Source organism: Oncorhynchus mykiss, unplaced genomic scaffold (genome assembly GCF_013265735.2).
Source record: "Oncorhynchus mykiss isolate Arlee unplaced genomic scaffold, USDA_OmykA_1.1 un_scaffold_223, whole genome shotgun sequence".
NCBI classification, from domain to species: Eukaryota; Metazoa; Chordata; class Actinopteri; order Salmoniformes; family Salmonidae; genus Oncorhynchus; species Oncorhynchus mykiss.
Window position 1 is genome coordinate 198,498 of NW_023493692.1, and position 19,392 is coordinate 217,889.

The 19,392-nt window shown below is 42.1% G+C and overlaps 2 protein-coding genes across 5 annotated transcripts; both read left to right on the forward strand.

The window, feature by feature from the left end:
* Positions 1-3,328: 3,328 nt before the first annotated feature.
* On the forward strand, positions 3,329-11,029 carry LOC118948175 (gastrula zinc finger protein XlCGF57.1-like). Of its 4 annotated transcripts, none has more exons than XM_036973172.1 (4): positions 3,329-4,265; positions 4,760-5,004; positions 5,451-5,610; positions 7,073-8,388. In XM_036973172.1, exons 1-4 carry the CDS (start codon positions 3,929-3,931, stop codon positions 7,087-7,089), a joined length of 759 nt encoding a protein of 252 aa, XP_036829067.1. In that variant the 5' UTR covers positions 3,329-3,928; the 3' UTR covers positions 7,090-8,388. The 4 variants fall into 4 exon arrangements, with proteins under 4 accessions (XP_036829067.1, XP_036829065.1, XP_036829064.1 ...); XM_036973170.1 differs by lacking the exon at positions 7,073-8,388 and adding an exon at positions 9,744-11,029 and having other exon boundaries at positions 3,393-4,265; XM_036973169.1 differs by lacking the exon at positions 7,073-8,388 and adding an exon at positions 9,741-11,028 and having other exon boundaries at positions 3,397-4,265.
* A 2,515-nt stretch (positions 11,030-13,544) lies between these two features.
* LOC118948176 (zinc finger protein 250-like) lies at positions 13,545-18,533 on the forward strand. The gene is made up of 2 exons (XM_036973176.1): positions 13,545-14,316; positions 17,657-18,533. Exons 1-2 carry the CDS (start codon positions 13,953-13,955, stop codon positions 18,373-18,375), a joined length of 1,083 nt encoding a protein of 360 aa, XP_036829071.1. The 5' UTR covers positions 13,545-13,952; the 3' UTR covers positions 18,376-18,533.
* Positions 18,534-19,392: the final 859 nt, after the last annotated feature.

A 19,392-nucleotide genomic window follows, 5' to 3' on the forward strand; every position in this document is an offset into this window, starting at 1 on the left:
CCTTGCATTACTATAGAGACGGATTCACTACAGTACACAAGTATCCCGTACAATATGTTGTTATTCCCCAACGTTTATATTCTGATATCTTCCCATTGCTTGTTGTAAACAGATAAACATGTCGACCAAGACAACGGCCCTGTTCTGATATCTTCCCATTGCTTGTTGTAAACAGATAAACATGTCGACCAAGACAACGGCCCTGTTCTGATATCTTCCCATTGCTTGTTGTAAACATAGATAAACATGTCGACCAAGACAACGGCCCTGTTCTGATGTCTTCCTGCTTGTTGTAAACAGATAAACATGTCGACCAAGACAACGGCCCTGTTCTGATGTCTTCCCATTGCTTGTTGTAAACAGATAAACATGTCGACCAAGACAACGGCCCTGTTCTGATGTCTTCCCATTGCTTGTTGTAAACATAGATAAACATGTCGACCAAGACAACGGCCCTGTTCTGATGTCTTCCCATTGCTTGTTGTAAACAGATAAACATGTCGACCAAGACAACGGCCCTGTTCTGATGTCTTCCCATTGCTTGTTGTAAACATAGATAAACATGTCGACCAAGACAACGGCCCTGTTCTGATGTCTTCCCATTGCTTGTTGTAAACAGATAAACATGTCGACCAAGACAACGGCCCTGTTCTGATGTCTTCCTGCTTGTTGTAAACATAGATAAACATGTAGACCAAGACAACGGCCCTGTTCTGATGTCTTCCCATTGCTTGTTGTAAACAGATAAACATGTAGACCAAGACAACGGCCCTGTTCTGATGTCTTCCCATTGCTTGTTGTAAACAGATAAACATGTCGACCAAGACAACGGCCCTGTTCTGATGTCTTCCCATTGCTTGTTGTAAACAGATAAACATGTCGACCAAGACAACGGCCCTGTTCTGATGTCTTCCCATTGCTTGTTGTAAACAGATAAACATGTCGACCAAGACAACGGCCCTGTTCTGATGTCTTCCCATTGCTTGTTGTAAACAGATAAACATGTCGTCCAAGACAACGGCCCTGTTCTGATGTCTTCCCATTGCTTGTTGTAAACAGATAAACATGTCGACCAAGACAACGGCCCTGTTCTGATGTCTTCCCATTGCTTGTTGTAAACAGATAAACATGTAGACCAAGACAACGGCCCTGTTCTGATGTCTTCCTGCTTGTTGTAAACATAGATAAACATGTAGACCAAGACAACGGCCCTGTTCTGATGTCTTCCCATTGCTTGTTGTAAACAGATAAACATGTAGACCAAGACAACGGCCCTGTTCTGATGTCTTCCCATTGCTTGTTGTAAACATAGATAAACATGTAGACCAAGACAACGGCCCTGTTCTGATGTCTTCCCATTGCTTGTTGTAAACAGATAAACATGTCGACCAAGACAACGCCCCTGTTCTGATGTCTTCCCATTGCTTGTTGTAAACAGATAAACATGTAGACCAAGACAACGGCCCTGTTCTGATGTCTTCCCATTGCTCGTTGTAAACATAGATAAACATGTCGACCAAGACAACGGCCCTGTTCTGATGTCTTCCTGCTTGTTGTAAACAGATAAACATGTCGACCAAGACAACGGCCCTGTTCTGATGTCTTCCCATTGCTTGTTGTAAACAGATAAACATTTCGACCAAGACAACGGCCCTGTTCTGATGTCTTCCCATTGCTTGTTGTAAACAGATAAACATGTCGACCAAGACAACGGCCCTGTTCTGATGTCTTCCCATTGCTTGTTGTAAACAGATAAACATGTAGATAAAGACACAAAAGACAGACAAACAAAAATCATATTGAATTACAGAAAAGTTCTCTACAATAGAGACAGAGGGAGAGAAGAGAAGCTACTGAGGAATCCTCCACAAGCTACTGAGGAATCCTCCACAAGCTACTGGGGAATCCTCCACAAGCTACTGAGGAATCCTCCACAAGCTACTGAGGAATCCTCCACAAGCTACTGGGGAATCCTCCACAAGCTACTGAGGAATCATCCACAAGCTACTGAGGAATCATCCACAAGCTACTGAGGAATCATCCACAAGCTACTGAGGAATCATCCACAAGCTACTGAGGAATCCTCCACAAGCTACTGAGGAATCATCTACAAGCCAAGAGTGTGCAAAGGGTGGCAACTTTGAAGAATCTCAAATGTTAAATATATTTATATTTGTATTAACACTTTTTTTGGTTACTAAACTCAGCAAAAAAAAGAAATGTCCCTTTTTCAGGACCCTGTCTTTCAAAGATAATTTGTAAAAATCCAAATAACTTCACAGATCTTCATTGTAAAATGTTTAAACACTGTTTCCCAATGCTTGTTCAATGAACCAAAAACAATTAATGAACATGCACCTTTGTTTTTGAAGTGTTCAGAACAAGGTTAAAAGCTTGTCGGACACTAAGAAAGCTTTGTTGTAGAGCATTTAACACAAAATCCGAGGAGGGGCCAGCTGAGTATAAGACTGTATCATCTGCATATAAATGGATGAGTCAGCTTCCTACTGCTTGAGCTATGTTGTTGATGTAAATTGAGAAGAGCGTGGGGCCTAGGATTGAGCCTTGAGGTATTCCCTTGGTGACAGGCAGTGGCTGAGACAGCAGATTTTCTGACATTATACACTGCACTCTTCGAGAAGGGTAGTTAGCAAACCAGACCAAAGACCCCTCAGAGACACCAATAGTCCTTAGCCGGCCCAGAAGAATGGAATGGTCTATCGTGTCAAAAGCTTTGGCCAAGTCAATAAAAATAGCAGCACAACATTGCTTGGAATCAAGTGCAATGGTGACATCATTTAGAACCTTTACGGTTGTAGTGACACATCTATAACCTGAGAGGAAACCAGATTCCATACCAGAGAGTAACTATAGACATCAAGAAAGACAGTCAGTTGATTATTGACAAGTTGTTCCAACACTTTTGACAAACAGGGCAAATTAAAAATAGGCCTCTAAACAGTTAGGTCAGCTTGATCTCCCCCTTTAAATAAAGGACCCACTGTAGCTGCCTTCCAGTCAATGGGAACCTCCCCAGAGAGGAGAGACAGGGTTAAAAGGTCAGAGATAGGGGCAGCAACCTTAAAGAAGAAAGGGTCTAAACCATCTGACACTGTTTTTTTTTGGGGGGGGGGGGTCGAGTTTCCTTTAGCACCTCGAACTCAGTGCCTTAGCCCATACACTGCACTGTTCATGCTCTATGTGAATCAGCGTTAAACGACCTCAACTTACAAGCGCCTGGGAGATGAACACATAGCGCTGAGTAAAAACCCTCGACATATACAGTCCAACAGGTTCAAAAAGAGGAAGACACATTTCCTTATTTGGAATTATATGTAATGACATTGTTTGCCACGAAAAAAACTATGTAGTGAATCTTTTTAGAAACTGCGTTACCCACTCCAGTCAGCAGACGGCGAAGTCTTTCAGGTGATGCTTCTCGCGTGACGTATAATGTAGTGGACACACGGGTTTCCACTAGTTACCACAGCCACAATGTCAACATTGGCTATATCGAAAGATTAATGAAAACAAACATTTTCTTTTTGGTCTTAATTTAGGGTGTGGCATAATGTTAGCAATGTGGTTAGCGTTAAGGTTGAAATCTAATTTTAAGAAGATAAATTGTGGGAATGGGTGGGGTTTATGACTTTGTGGCTGTGGTAACTAGTGACGACCGACTGCGTTGGACGCGTCTTCAACAACACCGCTAAATCATCTCTGTAGCTTGTTAGCCAACATGAAATACAAACATTGAAGCTCTGTAGACCATTTTTGTGTAGCTACACGAATCTCGGTGATTTAAACACAGTTCTTTTAACGTTTCTACTAGTTCAATTAAACGTGATTTGCTTGCTAAATTTGCACATGTGTTACCGGGCCTAGCATTAGGGTAGTCGCTAATGCTAACTAGCTAACATCCCTGACAATGAGTTCACTAAGCTACTCTCCCCCTGCTAATGAAGAGGAGGTCTGCTGGACGGAGAAAGCAGCTCTGGGGATGAACATCGTCATTAAAGAAGAAGAGGAGGATATTACAGTGATAGGAACGGAAGAAGCTTGTCGAATTAAAACAGAGGAAGTGGGGATAGAGGCTGTCACAGTGGAAGAAGAGGTAGAAGCTTTCAGAATAAAAAAGGAGATGGCTTCCTCTATCACATTGAAAGAAGAGCCTTTTGGAGTGAAGGAGGAGTCAATAACATTGAAAGAAGAGAAACCTTTTGGGGTGAAAGAGGAGGAGGAGACAGAAGATCCGGTTAACACTGGTGAGTATTGTCTTAAAAACGGGGGGAGAACTATGCAGTTGTTGAACTGGTGTGTGGTTTTAAATTATTAAAAAATATATATACATGTGTCGGTACACTGAAGAGAGCATAACCAGTAAAAAAAAACATTGATTTAAAGCATCAACTCCTATTTAATCATTATAACATTCAATACACCCCACATACATGTCTGGGGTCCAATCTTAAAGTAGCAAAAAACTAAAATTAAGATTTTGATCACAGCGTATTAAGACGTGTTGTTGTTGTTTGTTGTTGTTGTCATTATTGGGCTTATTCTAATGACCTCATATAAAAATACTACTTTTTAAAAAGTGTATTTATTTATTTTCCTTTAGTTTTGTATTCAGAGTTCGCTCATCTATTGCACTCCGACCGAAGGTCCTAGGATGATAAGTGACATGTTTGGAATCAGATGAGATAGCAAGCTATAACCTTTGTTTTTACCGGTAGTCAAACTCTCTTCCCTTTTACAGATCCAAAAACGAGGCAATATGCAGTTTCCTGGCCCTCCCAGAGCTCTACAGTGAAGGAGGACATCAGAAAGATACAGGAAGAAGCTAATGTGACACCCGTGTGTCCCAGACAGTTTGGTGGTGATGACGATGCTATTCACTGCGACAAAGAATGGGACGTGAAAGACAAGGATTGGTTTCCTAGCAACAGGCTGAAGGCGGAGTTGGCTCCAGAGAGCCACACCCCAGAGCAGAGGGGGAGTGGTGTGAGTACACCCCAGTCACAAAGTGTTTCTGGTTCTCAACATTCCTTCCTTAATTCCTGGACCTCCTCCTATAAATCCATTGGAGGAGAACATTTGAGGTTCATCCAAATACTGATATGTGAATGTTTTTTGGCAAATACAGATGATTCTGATTGGACTTTCTCCTCCACAACATTTATAGCAGGAGGTCCAGAGAATGAGAGGAATCAAGGTAGGTGTGTTTCTGATCTGAGGTTCCTCCTCTTGGACTTTCTCCTCCACAACATTTATAGCAGGAGGTCCAGAGAATGAGAGGAATCAAGGTAAGTGTGTTTCTGATCTGAGGTTCCTCCTCTTGGACTTTCTCCTCCACAACATTTATAGCAGGAGGTCCAGAGAACGAGAGGGAATCAAGGTAGGAGAGTGTTTCCCACCCTAAATTGATTGTTTATTTTTGTGGTTTCCAGGACATGTCTTTCCCTCTCCCAGAGGCCCCAGGTCGTGCCTCTCCCACTGTTGCCTTACTGTGGGGTCTGAAGAGGGTGTCTGTGCGGCTGGTCGACTGCAGGAAAACACCGGGTCTGAGTGGAACTGTGAGAGGAGGAGAAGAGGGAGATTCAGATTCAAGTAAGAACAGTGGTGTGTGGATTAGACTGTTGTAGAGCAGCTCATTAGTTATGTGGTCAGTGTATACACTGTTGTAGAGCAGCTCATTAGTTCTGTGGTCAGTGTATACACTGTTGTAGAGCAGCTCATTAGTTCTGTGGTCAGTGTGTTCACTGTTGTACAGCAGCTCATTAGTTCTGTGGTCAGTGTATTCACTGTTGTACAGCAGCTCATTAGTTCTGTGGTCAGTGTGTTCACTGTTGTACAGCAGCTCATTAGTTCTGTGGTCAGTGTATACACTGTTGTAGAGCAGCTCATTAGTTCTATGGTCAGTGTATTCACTGTTGTATAGCAAGCAGCTCATTAGTTCTATGGTCAGTGTATACACTGTTGTAGAGCAGCTCATTAGGTCTGTGGTCAGTGTATTCACTGTTGTACAGCAGCTCATTATTTCTGTGGTCAGTGTATACACTGTTGTAGAGCAGCTCATTAGTTCTGTGGTCAGTGTGTTCACTGTTGTAGAGCAGCTCATTAGTTCTGTGGTCAGTGTATTCACTGTTGTAGAGCAGCTCATTAGTTCTGTGGTCAGTGTATACACTGTTGTAGAGCAGCTCATTAGTTCTGTGGTCAGTGTATACACTGTTGTAGAGCAGCTCATTAGTTCTGTGGTCAGTGTGTTCACTGTTGTAGAGCAGCTCATTAGTTCTATGGTCAGTGTATTCACTGTTGTATAGCAAGCAGCTCATTAGTTCTATGGTCAGTGTGTTCACTGTTGTATAGCAAGCAGCTCATTAGTTCTATGGTCAGTGTATACACTGTTGTAGAGCAGCTCATTAGGTCTGTGGTCAGTGTATTCACTGTTGTACAGCAGCTCATTATTTCTGTGGTCAGTGTGTTCACTGTTGTAGAGCAGCTCATTAGTTCTGTGGTCAGTGTGTTCACTGTTGTATAGCAGCTCATTAGTTCTGTGGTCAGTGTGTTCACTGTTGTATAGCAAGCAGCTCATTAGTTCTGTGGTCAGTGTGTTCACTGTTGTAGAGCAGCTCATTAGTTCTGTGGTCAGTGTTCTGTGGTCAGTGTATTCACTGTTGTAGAGCAGCTCATTAGTTCTGTGGTCAGTGTGTTCACTGTTGTACAGCAGCTCATTAGTTCTGTGGTCAGTGTATTCATTGTTGTGAATTAGGATAATTAACATGGTAGGTTAGTAGAATTAGGTTAAGGTTAGGATAATTAACGTGGTAGGTTAGTAGAATTAGGTTAAGGTCAGGATCATTAACGTGGTAGGTTAGTAGAATTAGGTTAAGGTTAGGATAATTAACGTGGTAGGTTAGTAGAATTAGGTTAAGGTCAGGATAATTAACGTGGTAGGTTAGTAGAATTAGATTAAGGTTAGCTAAAATGCTAAAACTGTCCTGATGCAACTCAGACAAATCTATCTAAAAAATTTAAAAAACACAACCATAATGTCTATTTACCACCACAGACCGATGCTGGACCTAAGACTGCACTCAACAAACTGTATGAGGCCATAAGAAAACAGGAAAAAGCTCATCCAGAGGCGGCGCTCCTAGTGGCCAGGGAGGGAACTGCAGGGAAACTTAAATCTGTTTGATCTCATTTCTACCAGCATGTTAAATGTGCAACCAGAGGGGAAAATTCTCTAGACCACCTTTACTCCACACAGAACGCACGGGGACTGGTGGTGTAGTTGAGTGAGATGCCTACCTCTACCAAAAGACAGTAAATGTCCCTGCTGTTGACAATGGGACCAGTTTATTCCGATAATGGAGGAGGTAGAACATCAGACTGATGACGGGTCTCACCCTAGAGTGGATGTTGAGGGGAGAATATCTAGGTCAAGGCCAACGACGGGTCCTCACCCTGGAGTGGATGCTGAGGGGAGAACATCTAGGTCGAGGCCAACGACGGGTCCTCACCCTGGAGTGGATGTTGAGGGGAGAACATCTAGGTCAAGGCCAACGACGGGTCTCACTCTGGAGTGGATGTTGAGGGGAGAACATCTAGGTCAAGGCCAACGACGGGTCCTCACCCTGGAGTGGATGTCGAGGGGAGAACATCTAGGTCGAGGCCAACGACGGGTCCTCACCCTGGAGTGGATGTTGAGGGGAGAACATCTAGGTCAAGGCCAACGACGGGTCCTCACCCTGGAGTGGATGCTGAGGGGAGAACATCTAGGTCAAGGCCAACGACGGGTCCTCACCCTGGAGTGGATGTCGAGGGGAGAACATCTAGGTCGAGGCCAACGACGGGTCCTCACCCTGGAGTGGATGTTGAGGGGAGAACATCTAGGTCAAGTCCAACGACGGGTCCTCACCCTGGAGTGGATGTTGAGGGGAGAACATCTAGGTCAATGCCAACGACTGGTGATCCCAGCTTTTGGTGGCAGCAGTTATATCTAACTACCCCGACCCCAACAGCAGTTATATCTAACTACCCCGACCCCAACAGCAGTTATATCTAACTACCCTGACCCCAACAGCAGCTACATTGGATTCCAGGAAGCTGAGGCTCATAGCGTCTTATACGAATAACATTTTCAATAAATAACATTGTAGTTAAAAAAATTATGAACAATTTAATGCACATCAACTACCTAGTACCCCTACACTTCAACTACCTAGTACCCCTACACATCAACTACCTAGTACCCCTACACTTCAACTACCTAGTACCCCTACACATCAACACAGTACTGGTACCCCTGTGTATACAGCCATGTTATTACCTCGTACCCCTACACATCAACTCAGTACTGGGACTCTGTGTTTACAGCCATGTTATTACCTCGTACCCCTACACATCAACTCAATACTGGTACTCTGTGTATACAGCCATGTTATTACCTCGTACCCCTACACATCAACTCAGTACTGGTACCCCTGTGTATACAGCCATGTTATCGTTACTCATTGTGTATTTATTATTACGCTCTAAATACTCAAACAATGTACCTAAAAACTATCTGGGATCCTGACAAACAGCCACGTATTATAAAGGACCCACAAGTGTTTGTGGGTCAACTTCCCCTTTAAAGCAGGATTCCGGAGAAATATTTTCTGAATCCATGCAAAAAACAAGTGCAGTATTTATAATCTAACTTATTTTTTTTAAATCAAAAACAACAAAACCGAGTAGCCAAGTGTTTCCAGCATTCAGAAAATCTACACTGGAGTTGCTTACCAAGACGACATTGAATCTTCCTGAATGGCGTAGTTACAGTTTTGACTTAAATCGGATTGAAAATCTGTGGTAAGATTTTAAAATGGCTGTCTAGCAATGATCAACAACCAACTTGACCGACTTACCCAGAAAAACTCACAGCTGTAATCGTTGCCAAGGGTGATTTTAACATGTATTGCCTCGGGGGTGGGAAATATTATGTAAATTAGATATTTCTGTATTTCATTATCAATCAATGTGCAAAAAATGTATAAAAACACGGTTTCACTTTGTCATTATAGGGTATTGTGATGTCATTACAGGGTATTGTGATGTCATTACAGGGTATTGTGATGTCATTACGGGGTATTGTGATGTCATTACGGGGTATTGTGTGTGGATGAATTAGAATGTTTTATTTAATGTCAGATGTCAGATGAACAATGTCAGATGAACTCGTGGATCCATTTTGTTTGTCTCTGCCGTGCAGTATGAAGGAAGTTAGAGGTAGTTTCAATAGCCAACGCTAACTAGCATCCGCTAGCATACCTGTAGACTGCCGTGCAGTATGAAGGAAGTTAGAGGTCGTTTCACTGGACAATGCTAACTAGCATCCGCTAGCATACCTGTAGACTTTCAGTCATTGCGCTAACACGAGTTGCCAGAATCTCGCAGTATCCGTTTAAAGCCACAGTGTAAGATGTGTTTACCGTCAAAGAGTGGGCCACCAACAAAACAGTATTACCAATGGATCAAATGCAGCCTATGACATTGATTTAAATACTGTAGTCCTCAATTTATGTGATTATAGTGCTCTGCTATAAGACTTTTTAAAATGTAAGAATTGTTTGAAAACTGGCCTCAGGTTATTGAGGGATGTGTTTAGGATTCAACCTCATAGGAAGACAGTTGTTTCATGTGGAGGTTTCATTCAGGTCTCTCTTTTAAATACACATACTGTTTTTCTTTAGCAGGTGAAAGACCAGACTCAGAGGAACCAGAGCCAGAGACATCCAAACCAGTAAGACAACACCACTGCTCCCAGTGTGGAAAGAGTTTTACCCGGTTAGGGTCCTTGAAAAGGCATGAAGGAATACACGCAGGAGAGGAGACTTACCACTGCTCCCAGTGTGGAAAGAGTTTTACCAGGTTATTTAGCCTGAAACGACATGAGATGATACACACAGGAGAAAAGCCTTTCCACTGCTCCCAATGTGGAAAGAGTTTTACCCGGTTATGGCACCTGCAAATGGATGAGAGAAGGCACAGAGGAGAGAAGCCTTTCCGCTGCTCCGATTGTGGAAAGAGTTTTACCCAATTAGGGAGCCTGAAAGAACATGAGAGAATGCACACAGGAGAAAAGCCCTTCCACTGCTCACTTTGCGGAAAGCGTTTTACCCATTTAGGAAGCCTGAAAGGACATGAGAGCATGCACAGAGGAGAAAAGCCCTTCCACTGCTCACATTGTGGAAAGCGTTTTACCCGGTTGGGGCACCTGAAAACACACGAGAGAATTCACACAGGAGAAAAGCCCTTCCACTGCTCCCTGTGTGGGAAGAGTTTTACTCAGTTAGGGGGCCTGACAAAACATAAGATATTACACAAAGGAGAGAAGAATTTCCACTGCTCTCTGTGTGGAAAGAGTTTTATCCAGTTATGGGGCCTGAAAACACATGAGTGGACACACATAAAAGAGAAGCCTCACCCCTGTTCACAGTGTGGAAAGAGTTTCACACAGTCAAGATACCTGAAAAAACATGAGCTGACACACTCCGCAGAGAAGCCTTGAAAGAATCCACATGGCAGAGAAATATATATTGGAAAGATATTTACCTAGTTAGGGAACCTGAAAGACCACGAGGTAACAGACACAGGGGAAATGCCTTACCACTGCTCCCAGTGTGGAAAGAGATATTAAACAATAATACATCAGTTAATTAATGAGTTAACACATACAGTGCTCCAACACTTGTCTCATATTTTTTGACTGACTGTTTATGCCACACGAAATCAAATTGTACAAAGTGAACTCAATGTTTTTTTTTTTTTACATGAATTGGACATATATCTGTTTCAGTATAGAGTAGGTCCGTTGTAATGCTTTTTAAATAAATTATAACTTTTTAGAACTCTGTCTTTGTGTATTTTCTCTGTGTGTTAATCAAGTGCTATCTATTTACATGTGCTATATTTCCTCTTGTGTTTGCATTGTGTATGTGTGTGTGAAAAAATAAACTAATGTACAGACTGAGAAAAACTTACGAATCTAATTCCAACAGTATTTATTCATAATGTACATGTTAATATTGAGAGGGGTGTACTGCAAGGCAGGATCAATAAGGACTAGCCATCTAACTTTGATAAAGAACCAAACATAACTGGATTTTCTGGTTCATTCATAAATCTCAATTTAAATATGCGTTTTTCAGACCATGCCCATTTCTAGCGTCCCTTTTCAAAATAATAAAAGGTATCTGGCTAACTCATCGATCCTGCTGTTGTTGTATACCACTCAGGTCTAAGTCTGCCTAGAGGAAAACAGGGCAGGTCCTGGCGTTCCACCACCCTAGGAGAGACAAATCCCCCACACACACACTGTTTCACCACCCTAGGAGAGACAATAAATACACAGGGGATAATTGGGAAGATGGGCAACACCTGGAGGGGGGTGGAGACAAGCACACGGACAGGTGAAACAGATCAAGGCGTGACATGCTTGAGTAAGCAACGAGTGCACTATCAATATCCACCTTCATAATACGGATATAGCCTGAGCTAGAATGTGAAGCTAACTGAAGCTGGCTAGCTTTATACAGTAAGCCTGAGTAGATCTAGCTTGCTTCATAGTATACCCCTCAGATCCCGACAAAGGCTTAAGACGGTTTTGGGGGGTATTTAAGCTCTGAAGATCCATTCCCCAAGTTCATAAGTAGTTATCTTGAGCCTATTTACAAAACCAAAAAAAACGTAGCGGGAAATACAGAAGTATTTCCTTCTACTCCGCTAGGATCAGCTCGTCCAAAATGTACAAATACAAACTTGAAAACACTGATTATCATGACAATTTAGTCCACGGAGTGAAACTACCGAACAGTAGTAAGCCTTCATTCCATATTGTCCATTTTCCTTTCACCTGTCCTGATTTTGGTATGTCGTGTCATACATCAAAGTACATATTGATTTGACAGGGCGCTATTTAGGCCAATGGATCGGAGACATGTTGTATACATACATATACTGGCCGGCAACCACCCGGTTCCTCCACCCTGCACCTTAGAGGCTGCTGCCCTATCTATTTACATGGACATGGAATTACTGGTCACATTAATAATGTTAAATACAGGGCCTTCGGAAAGTAGTCAGAACCCTTTGACTTTTTCCACATTTTGTTACGTTACAGCCTTATTCTAAAATGTATTCAATTGTTTTTCCCCCTCATCAATCTACACTCCATATCATAATGACATAGCAAAAACAGGTTTTTGGAAATGTTTGCCAATTTATTACATTTACATAAGTATTCATACCCTTTACTCGGTACTTTCAAATCAAATCAAATGTAATTGGTCACATACACGTGTTTAGCAGATGTTATTGTGGGTGTAGCGCAGTCTGAGGTCCTGAGCGCTCTGGAGCAGGTTTTCATCAAGGATCTCTCTGTACTTTGCGCCGTTAATCTTTACCTCGATCCTGACTAGTCTCCCAGTACCTGCTGCTGAAAAACACTGGACCAAACATTTATAAAGGTAGACCTAGGTAATATGATACGACATAATTAACACCCCCACAGCATGATGCTGCCACCACCATGCTTCATTCATAAATCTACACTGGACCAAACGTTTATAAAGGTAGATCAAGGTAATATTATATTACATAATTAACACCCCACAGCATGATGCTGCCACCACCATGCTTCATTCAGAAATGTACACTGGACCAAACGTTTATAAAGGTAGACCAAGGTAATATTATATGACATAATTAACACCCCCACAGCATGATGCTGCCACCACCATGCTTCATTCATAAATGTACACTGGACCAAACGTTTATAAAGGTAGACCTAGGTAATATTATATGACATACTGTATGTTGCAGATACATTCATAAATCTACACTGAACCTAACATTTATAAAGGTAGACCTAGGTAATATTATATGACATACTGTATGTTGCAGATACATTCATAAATCTACACTGAACCTAACATTTATAAAGGTAGACCTAGGTAATATTATATGACATACTGTATGTTGCAGATACATTCATAAATCTACACTGAACCTAACATTTATAAAGGTAGACCTAGGTAATATTATATGACATACTGTATGTTGCAGATACACTCATAAATGTACACTGGACCTAACATTTATGCCTCGACGTCACTCAGCATTGAATCAAATTTATTTGGGTGAAAACCTAATACAACAATATGTAATATATTCCCAGAGGATGGCAAAGTATTAATTAAAATGTGTAAAGGAAACGGCTTGTGATTTGAAGAAGAGACTACCAGTTCATCACAGACACTAGTTGATAGCGCCCAACCAGAGCTTCTAACTACATTGTTTTAGATTGCCTTCTGGCATGTTTGGAAAGCATATTTGCTTATTTGAAATGGGTCAAATCTATGTATTCTTTGGTGTGGTTGAATAGTGATTTTATATTTTATTTTTTACCTCAGCTGCATTACCCACTCCAGTCAGCAGATGGCAACGTGTGTATTTTATGTCGGGGGATGCTGTGTGACGTATAAACCAGTGGACGGTACGCTTCTTTTGTTCACAACAAGCCTGGTAAGGGTGAACTTGGGCAACTTGCTAGAAATCGTCGAATTCGAGACACGTTCTGTGTATATTAGACACTGTTTGTTTTTTAAACACACGCACATGTCTACGTGTTAACGTGTTTTATTCCACATAGTTAGCTAGCTATTTTAGCTAATGCTAAACAGCTAATGCTATATAGCTAGCTAACATCCCCGACCATGAGCTCAGTAATTTACTCCCCCACCTTCTAAAGAAGAGGAGGTCTGCTGGACGGAGAAAGAAGCTCCCGTGAAGGAGAAGAAGGAAGAGGAAGCTGTTACGTTGTTTTGTCGGGTAGGTGGCTTGCTAAGTTAGCATTAGCAACTAACCTAAGGTTAATTCTATCTACCTAGTTAACGTCCCCGACCATGAGTTCACTAAGCTACTCCACCACTTATAAAGAAGAGGATGTCTGCTGGACGGAGAAAGAAGCTCTGGGGCTGAACATTATCGTAAAAGAAGAAGAGGATATTAGAGTGAAAGGAGAGGAAGGTGAAGAAGAGGAGGATATTAGAGTGAAAGGAGAGGAAGAAGAGGATGCAGTGTTCCGAGTGAAGAAGGAGGAGGAGGACGAGGTCACAGTGAAAGAAGAAGAGGAGGAAGAAGATTTCAAAATAATAAAGGAGGAAGAGGAGGAGGCTATTACATTGAAAGAAGAGGATGTTCTAGTGAAAGGAGAGGAAGAACCCTTTAGAGTGGAAGAGGAGGAGACTGAAGATCTGATTGACACCAGTAAGTACGATCTTAAAAACAGGGGCATAAACTCTGTCTGCAGTTATGGAACCAAAGTGTAGTTTTAAAGGGGCATTCTACTGAACGACCCTGCTGTTTAGTCTATTAAACTGGTTCTCACTTCATTCATCTGGAACGACCCTAAACGGGCAGGCATTCTACTGAACGACCCTGCTGTTTAGTCTATTAAACTGGTTCTCACTTCATTCATCTGGAACGACCCTAAACGGGCAGGCATTCTACTGAACGACCCAGCTGTTTAGTCTATTAAACTGGTTCCTGTACTCACATCATTCATCTGGAACGACCCTAAACGGGCAGGCATTCTACTGAACGACCCAGCTGTTTAGTCTATTAAACTGGTTCCTGTACTCACATCATTCATCTGGAACGACCCTAAAGGGGCAGGCATTCTACTGAACGACCCAGCTGTTTAGTCTATTTAACTGGTTCTCACATCATTCATCTGGAACGACCCTAAAGGGGCAGGCATTCTACTGAACGACCCTGCTGTTTAGTCTATTTAACTGGTTCTCACATCATTCATATGGAACGACCCTAAAGGGGCAGGCATTCTACTGAACGACCCAGCTGTTTAGTCTATTTAACTGGTTCTCACATCATTCATATGGAACGACCCTAAAGGGGCAGGCATTCTACTGAACGACCCAGCTGTTTAGTCTATTTAACTGGTTCTCACATCATTCATCTGGAACGACCCTAAAGGGGCAGGCATTCTACTGAACGACCCTGCTGTTTAGTCTATTTAACTGGTTCTCACATCATTCATATGGAACGACCCTAAAGGGGCAGGCATTCTACTGAACGACCCAGCTGTTTAGTCTATTTAACTGGTTCTCACATCATTCATCTGGAACGACCCTAAAGGGGCAGGCATTCTACTGAACGACCCAGCTGTTTAGTCTATTTAACTGGTTCTCACATCATTCATATGGAACGACCCTAAAGGGGCAGGCATTCTACTGAACGACCCTGCTGTTTAGTCTATTTAACTGGTTCTCACATCATTCATCTGGAACGACCCTAAAGGGGCAGGCATTCTACTGAACGACCCAGCTGTTTAGTCTATTTAACTGGTTCTCACATCATTCATATGGAACGACCCTAAAGGGGCAGGCATTCTACTGAACGACCCTGCTGTTTAGTCTATTTAACTGGTTCCTGTACTCACTTCATTCATCTGGAACAACCCTAAAGGGGCAGGCATTCTACTGAACGACCCTGCTGTTTAGTCTATTTAACTGGTTCCTGTACTCACTTCATTCATCTGGAACGACCCTAAAGGGGCAGGCATTCTACTGAACGACCCTGCTGTTTAGTCTATTTAACTGGTTCTCACTTCATTCATCTGGAACGACCCTAAAGGGGCAGGCATTCTACTGAACGACCCTGCTGTTTAGTCTATTTAACTGGTTCTCACATCATTCATATGGAACGACCCTAAAGGGGCAGGCATTCTACTGAACGACCCTGCTGTTTAGTCTATTTAACTGGTTCTCACATCATTCATATGGAACGACCCTAAAGGGGCAGGCATTCTACTGAACGACCCAGCTGTTTAGTCTATTTAACTGGTTCTCACATCATTCATCTGGAACGACCCTAAAGGGGCAGGCATTCTACTGAACGACCCAGCTGTTTAGTCTATTTAACTGGTTCTCACATCATTCATATGGAACGACCCTAAAGGGGCAGGCATTCTACTGAACGACCCTGCTGTTTAGTCTATTTAACTGGTTCTCACATCATTCATCTGGAACGACCCTAAAGGGGCAGGCATTCTACTGAACGACCCAGCTGTTTAGTCTATTTAACTGGTTCTCACATCATTCATATGGAACGACCCTAAAGGGGCAGGCATTCTACTGAACGACCCTGCTGTTTAGTCTATTTAACTGGTTCCTGTACTCACTTCATTCATCTGGAACGACCCTAAAGGGGCAGGCATTCTACTGAACGACCCAGCTGTTTAGTCTATTTAACTGGTTCCTGTACTCACTTCATTCATCTGGAACGACCCTAAAGGGGCAGGCATTCTACTGAACGACCCTGCTGTTTAGTCTATTTAACTGGTTCCTGTACTCACTTCATTCATCTGGAACGACCCTAAAGGGGCAGGCATTCTACTGAACAACCCTGCTGTTTAGTCTATTTAACTGGTTCTCACTTCATTCATCTGGAACGACCCTAAAGGGGCAGGCATTCTACTGAACGACCCTGCTGTTTAGTCTATTTAACTGGTTCTCACATCATTCATATGGAACGACCCTAAAGGGGCAGGCATTCTACGGAACGACCCTGCTGTTTAGTCTATTTAACTGGTTCTCACATCATTCATATGGAACGACCCTAAAGGGGCAGGCATTCTACTGAACGACCCTGCTGTTTAGTCTATTTAACTGGTTCTCACATCATTCATCTGGAACGACCCTAAAGGGGCAGGCATTCTACTGAACGACCCAGCTGTTTAGTCTATTTAACTGGTTCTCACTTCATTCATATGGAACGACCCTGTTGTTTAATCTATTTAACTGGTTCTCACATCATTCATCTGGAACGACCCTAAAGGGGCAGGCATTCTACTGAACGACCCAGCTGTTTAGTCTATTTAACTGGTTCTCACATCATTCATCTGGAACGACCCTAAAGGGGCAGGCATTCTACTGAACGACCCAGCTGTTTAGTCTATTTAACTGGTTCTCACTTCATTCATATGGAACGACCCTGTTGTTTAATCTATTAAACCAAATCAAATGTAATTATATAGCCCTTCGTACATCAGCTGATATCTCAAAGTGCTGTACAGAAACCCAGCCTAAAACCCCAAACAGCAAGCAATGCAGGTGTAGGCTCATTTACTTGTGTGGCTGCCAGCCAAATAGCATTGAACTTCTTTTGTCATCTGAGGGAAATTAAGCTATTTTTCCGCCAAATGTGTTGCACTATAGTTGCACGTCCCTGATCAATCTATATATAAAACAGGACCCCTGTCAATACACAGCTGGACACATCAGCCCCCTCAATATAATAATGTTTTCGGGTTCACAATAGTTTCATTTCTAAGTACTAAAACATGGGTAGTGGTCCTAGAACAAAGGTCAAAGGTCAATCGGCTTAAAACCTGCCTCTATGAAAGCAAGGTTCTAGAGTGGTATTATTATTTGTATTTTATAGGCCACCAAGTTTAAAAAAAAACAAAACTGGCCTCAGGTTATCACCAGTCTGGATTAAACCTCATAGGAAGACCGTTTTATCATGTGGAGGTCTTATTCAGGTCTCTGTTTAGTATTTAGCTAAATACTCTGTTTGTCTTTGGCAGGAGAGAGACCAGATTCTCATTCTGACAGCGGGAAGAGTCCTTCAGGGGAACCAGACCCAGAGACGCCCAAACCAGCAAGAAAACATCACTGCTCCCACTGTGGAAAGAGTTTTTGGTGGTTAGGGCACCTTAGACACCATAAGAGAACGCACACAGGGGAGAAGCCCTACCCATGCTCCCAGTGTGGAAAGAGATTTACCATGTTAGGGAACCTGAAACAGCATGAGAGGACACACACTGCAGAAAGGCCGTTTCAATGTTCCAAGTGTGGAAAGAGTTTTACCTGGTTACGGTACCTGAATAAGCATGAAGAAATACATACAGCAGGCAGGAAGACCTGCCAATGCTCTCAGTGTGGAAAGAGATTTACTACGTTAGGGTACCTGAAAACACACAAGAGAATACACTCCGGAGAGAAGCCTTACCAATGCTCCCAATGCGGAATGACTTATAACCAGTTAGGGAACCTGAAATCACATGAGAGAATACACACGGGAGAGAAGCCCTTCCAGTGCTCCCAGTGTGGAAAGAGATTTACTGGTTCAAAGAACCTGAAATTGCATGTGAGAATACATCGTGATAAACATACAAATACACAGGAGGGGAAGGAGGAGGAGAAGTCATACCACTGCTCTCATTGCGGAAAGACATTTTCCCGGTCAGAGGACCTGAAATCACATGAGAGAATAGAGAGACTGTGTTCCGACTTGTGTTTTTGACTTAGAATGTGTTTTTCTTCAAGCCACATGAAATCATATTGTACACTGAGTACACCAAACATTAGTATCACCTTCCTAATATTGAGTTGCAGTATTTTTTATATTTTTTTTATTTCACCTTTATTTAACCAGGTAACAAAACACACAGAACACATATAACACACAGAACACATATAACACACAGAACACATATAACACACAGAACACATAGAACACACAGAACACATAGAACACATATAACACACAAAACACACAGAACACATAGAACACACAGAACACATATAACACACAGAACACATAGAACACACAGAACACATAGAACACACAGAACACACAGAACACACAGAACACATATAACACACAGAACACATATAACACACAGAACACATATAACACACAGAACACATATAACACACAGAACACATAGAACACACAGAACACATATAACACACAGAACACATATAACACACAGAACACATAGAACACACAGAACACATAGAACACACAGAACACATATAACACACAGAACACATATAACACACAGAACACATATAACACACAGAACACATATAACACACAGAACACATATAACACACAGAACACATAGAACACGCAGAACACACAGAACACATATAACACGCAGAACACACAGAACACATATAACACACAGAACACACAAAACACACAGAACACATATAACACACAGAACACACATAACACACAGAACACATAACACACAGAACACATATAACACACAGAACACATATAACACACAGAACACATATAACACACAGAACACATAGAACACACAGAACACATAGAACACGCAGAACACACAGAACACATATAACACACAGAACACATAGAACACATATAACACACAGAACACATATAACACACATAACACATATAACACACAGAACACATATAACACACAGAACACATATAACACACAGAACACATAGAACACACAGAACACATAAAACACGCAGAACACACAGAACACATATAACACGC

Excerpts from the sequence above, each read along its gene's own strand:
- LOC118948176 (XM_036973176.1), top strand. The coding sequence starts at position 13,953 with ATGAGTTCACTAAGCTACTCCACCACTTATAAAGAAGAGGATGTCTGC. Across the intron at positions 14,317-17,656 it reads TGAAGATCTGATTGACACCA|GAGAGAGACCAGATTCTCAT; the intron begins GTAAGTACGATC and ends TGTCTTTGGCAG.
- LOC118948175 (XM_036973169.1), top strand. The coding sequence starts at position 3,929 with ATGAGTTCACTAAGCTACTCTCCCCCTGCTAATGAAGAGGAGGTCTGC. Across the intron at positions 4,266-4,759 it reads AGAAGATCCGGTTAACACTG|ATCCAAAAACGAGGCAATAT; the intron begins GTGAGTATTGTC and ends TCCCTTTTACAG. Across the intron at positions 5,611-9,740 it reads AGAGGGAGATTCAGATTCAA|CAGGTGAAAGACCAGACTCA; the intron begins GTAAGAACAGTG and ends GTTTTTCTTTAG.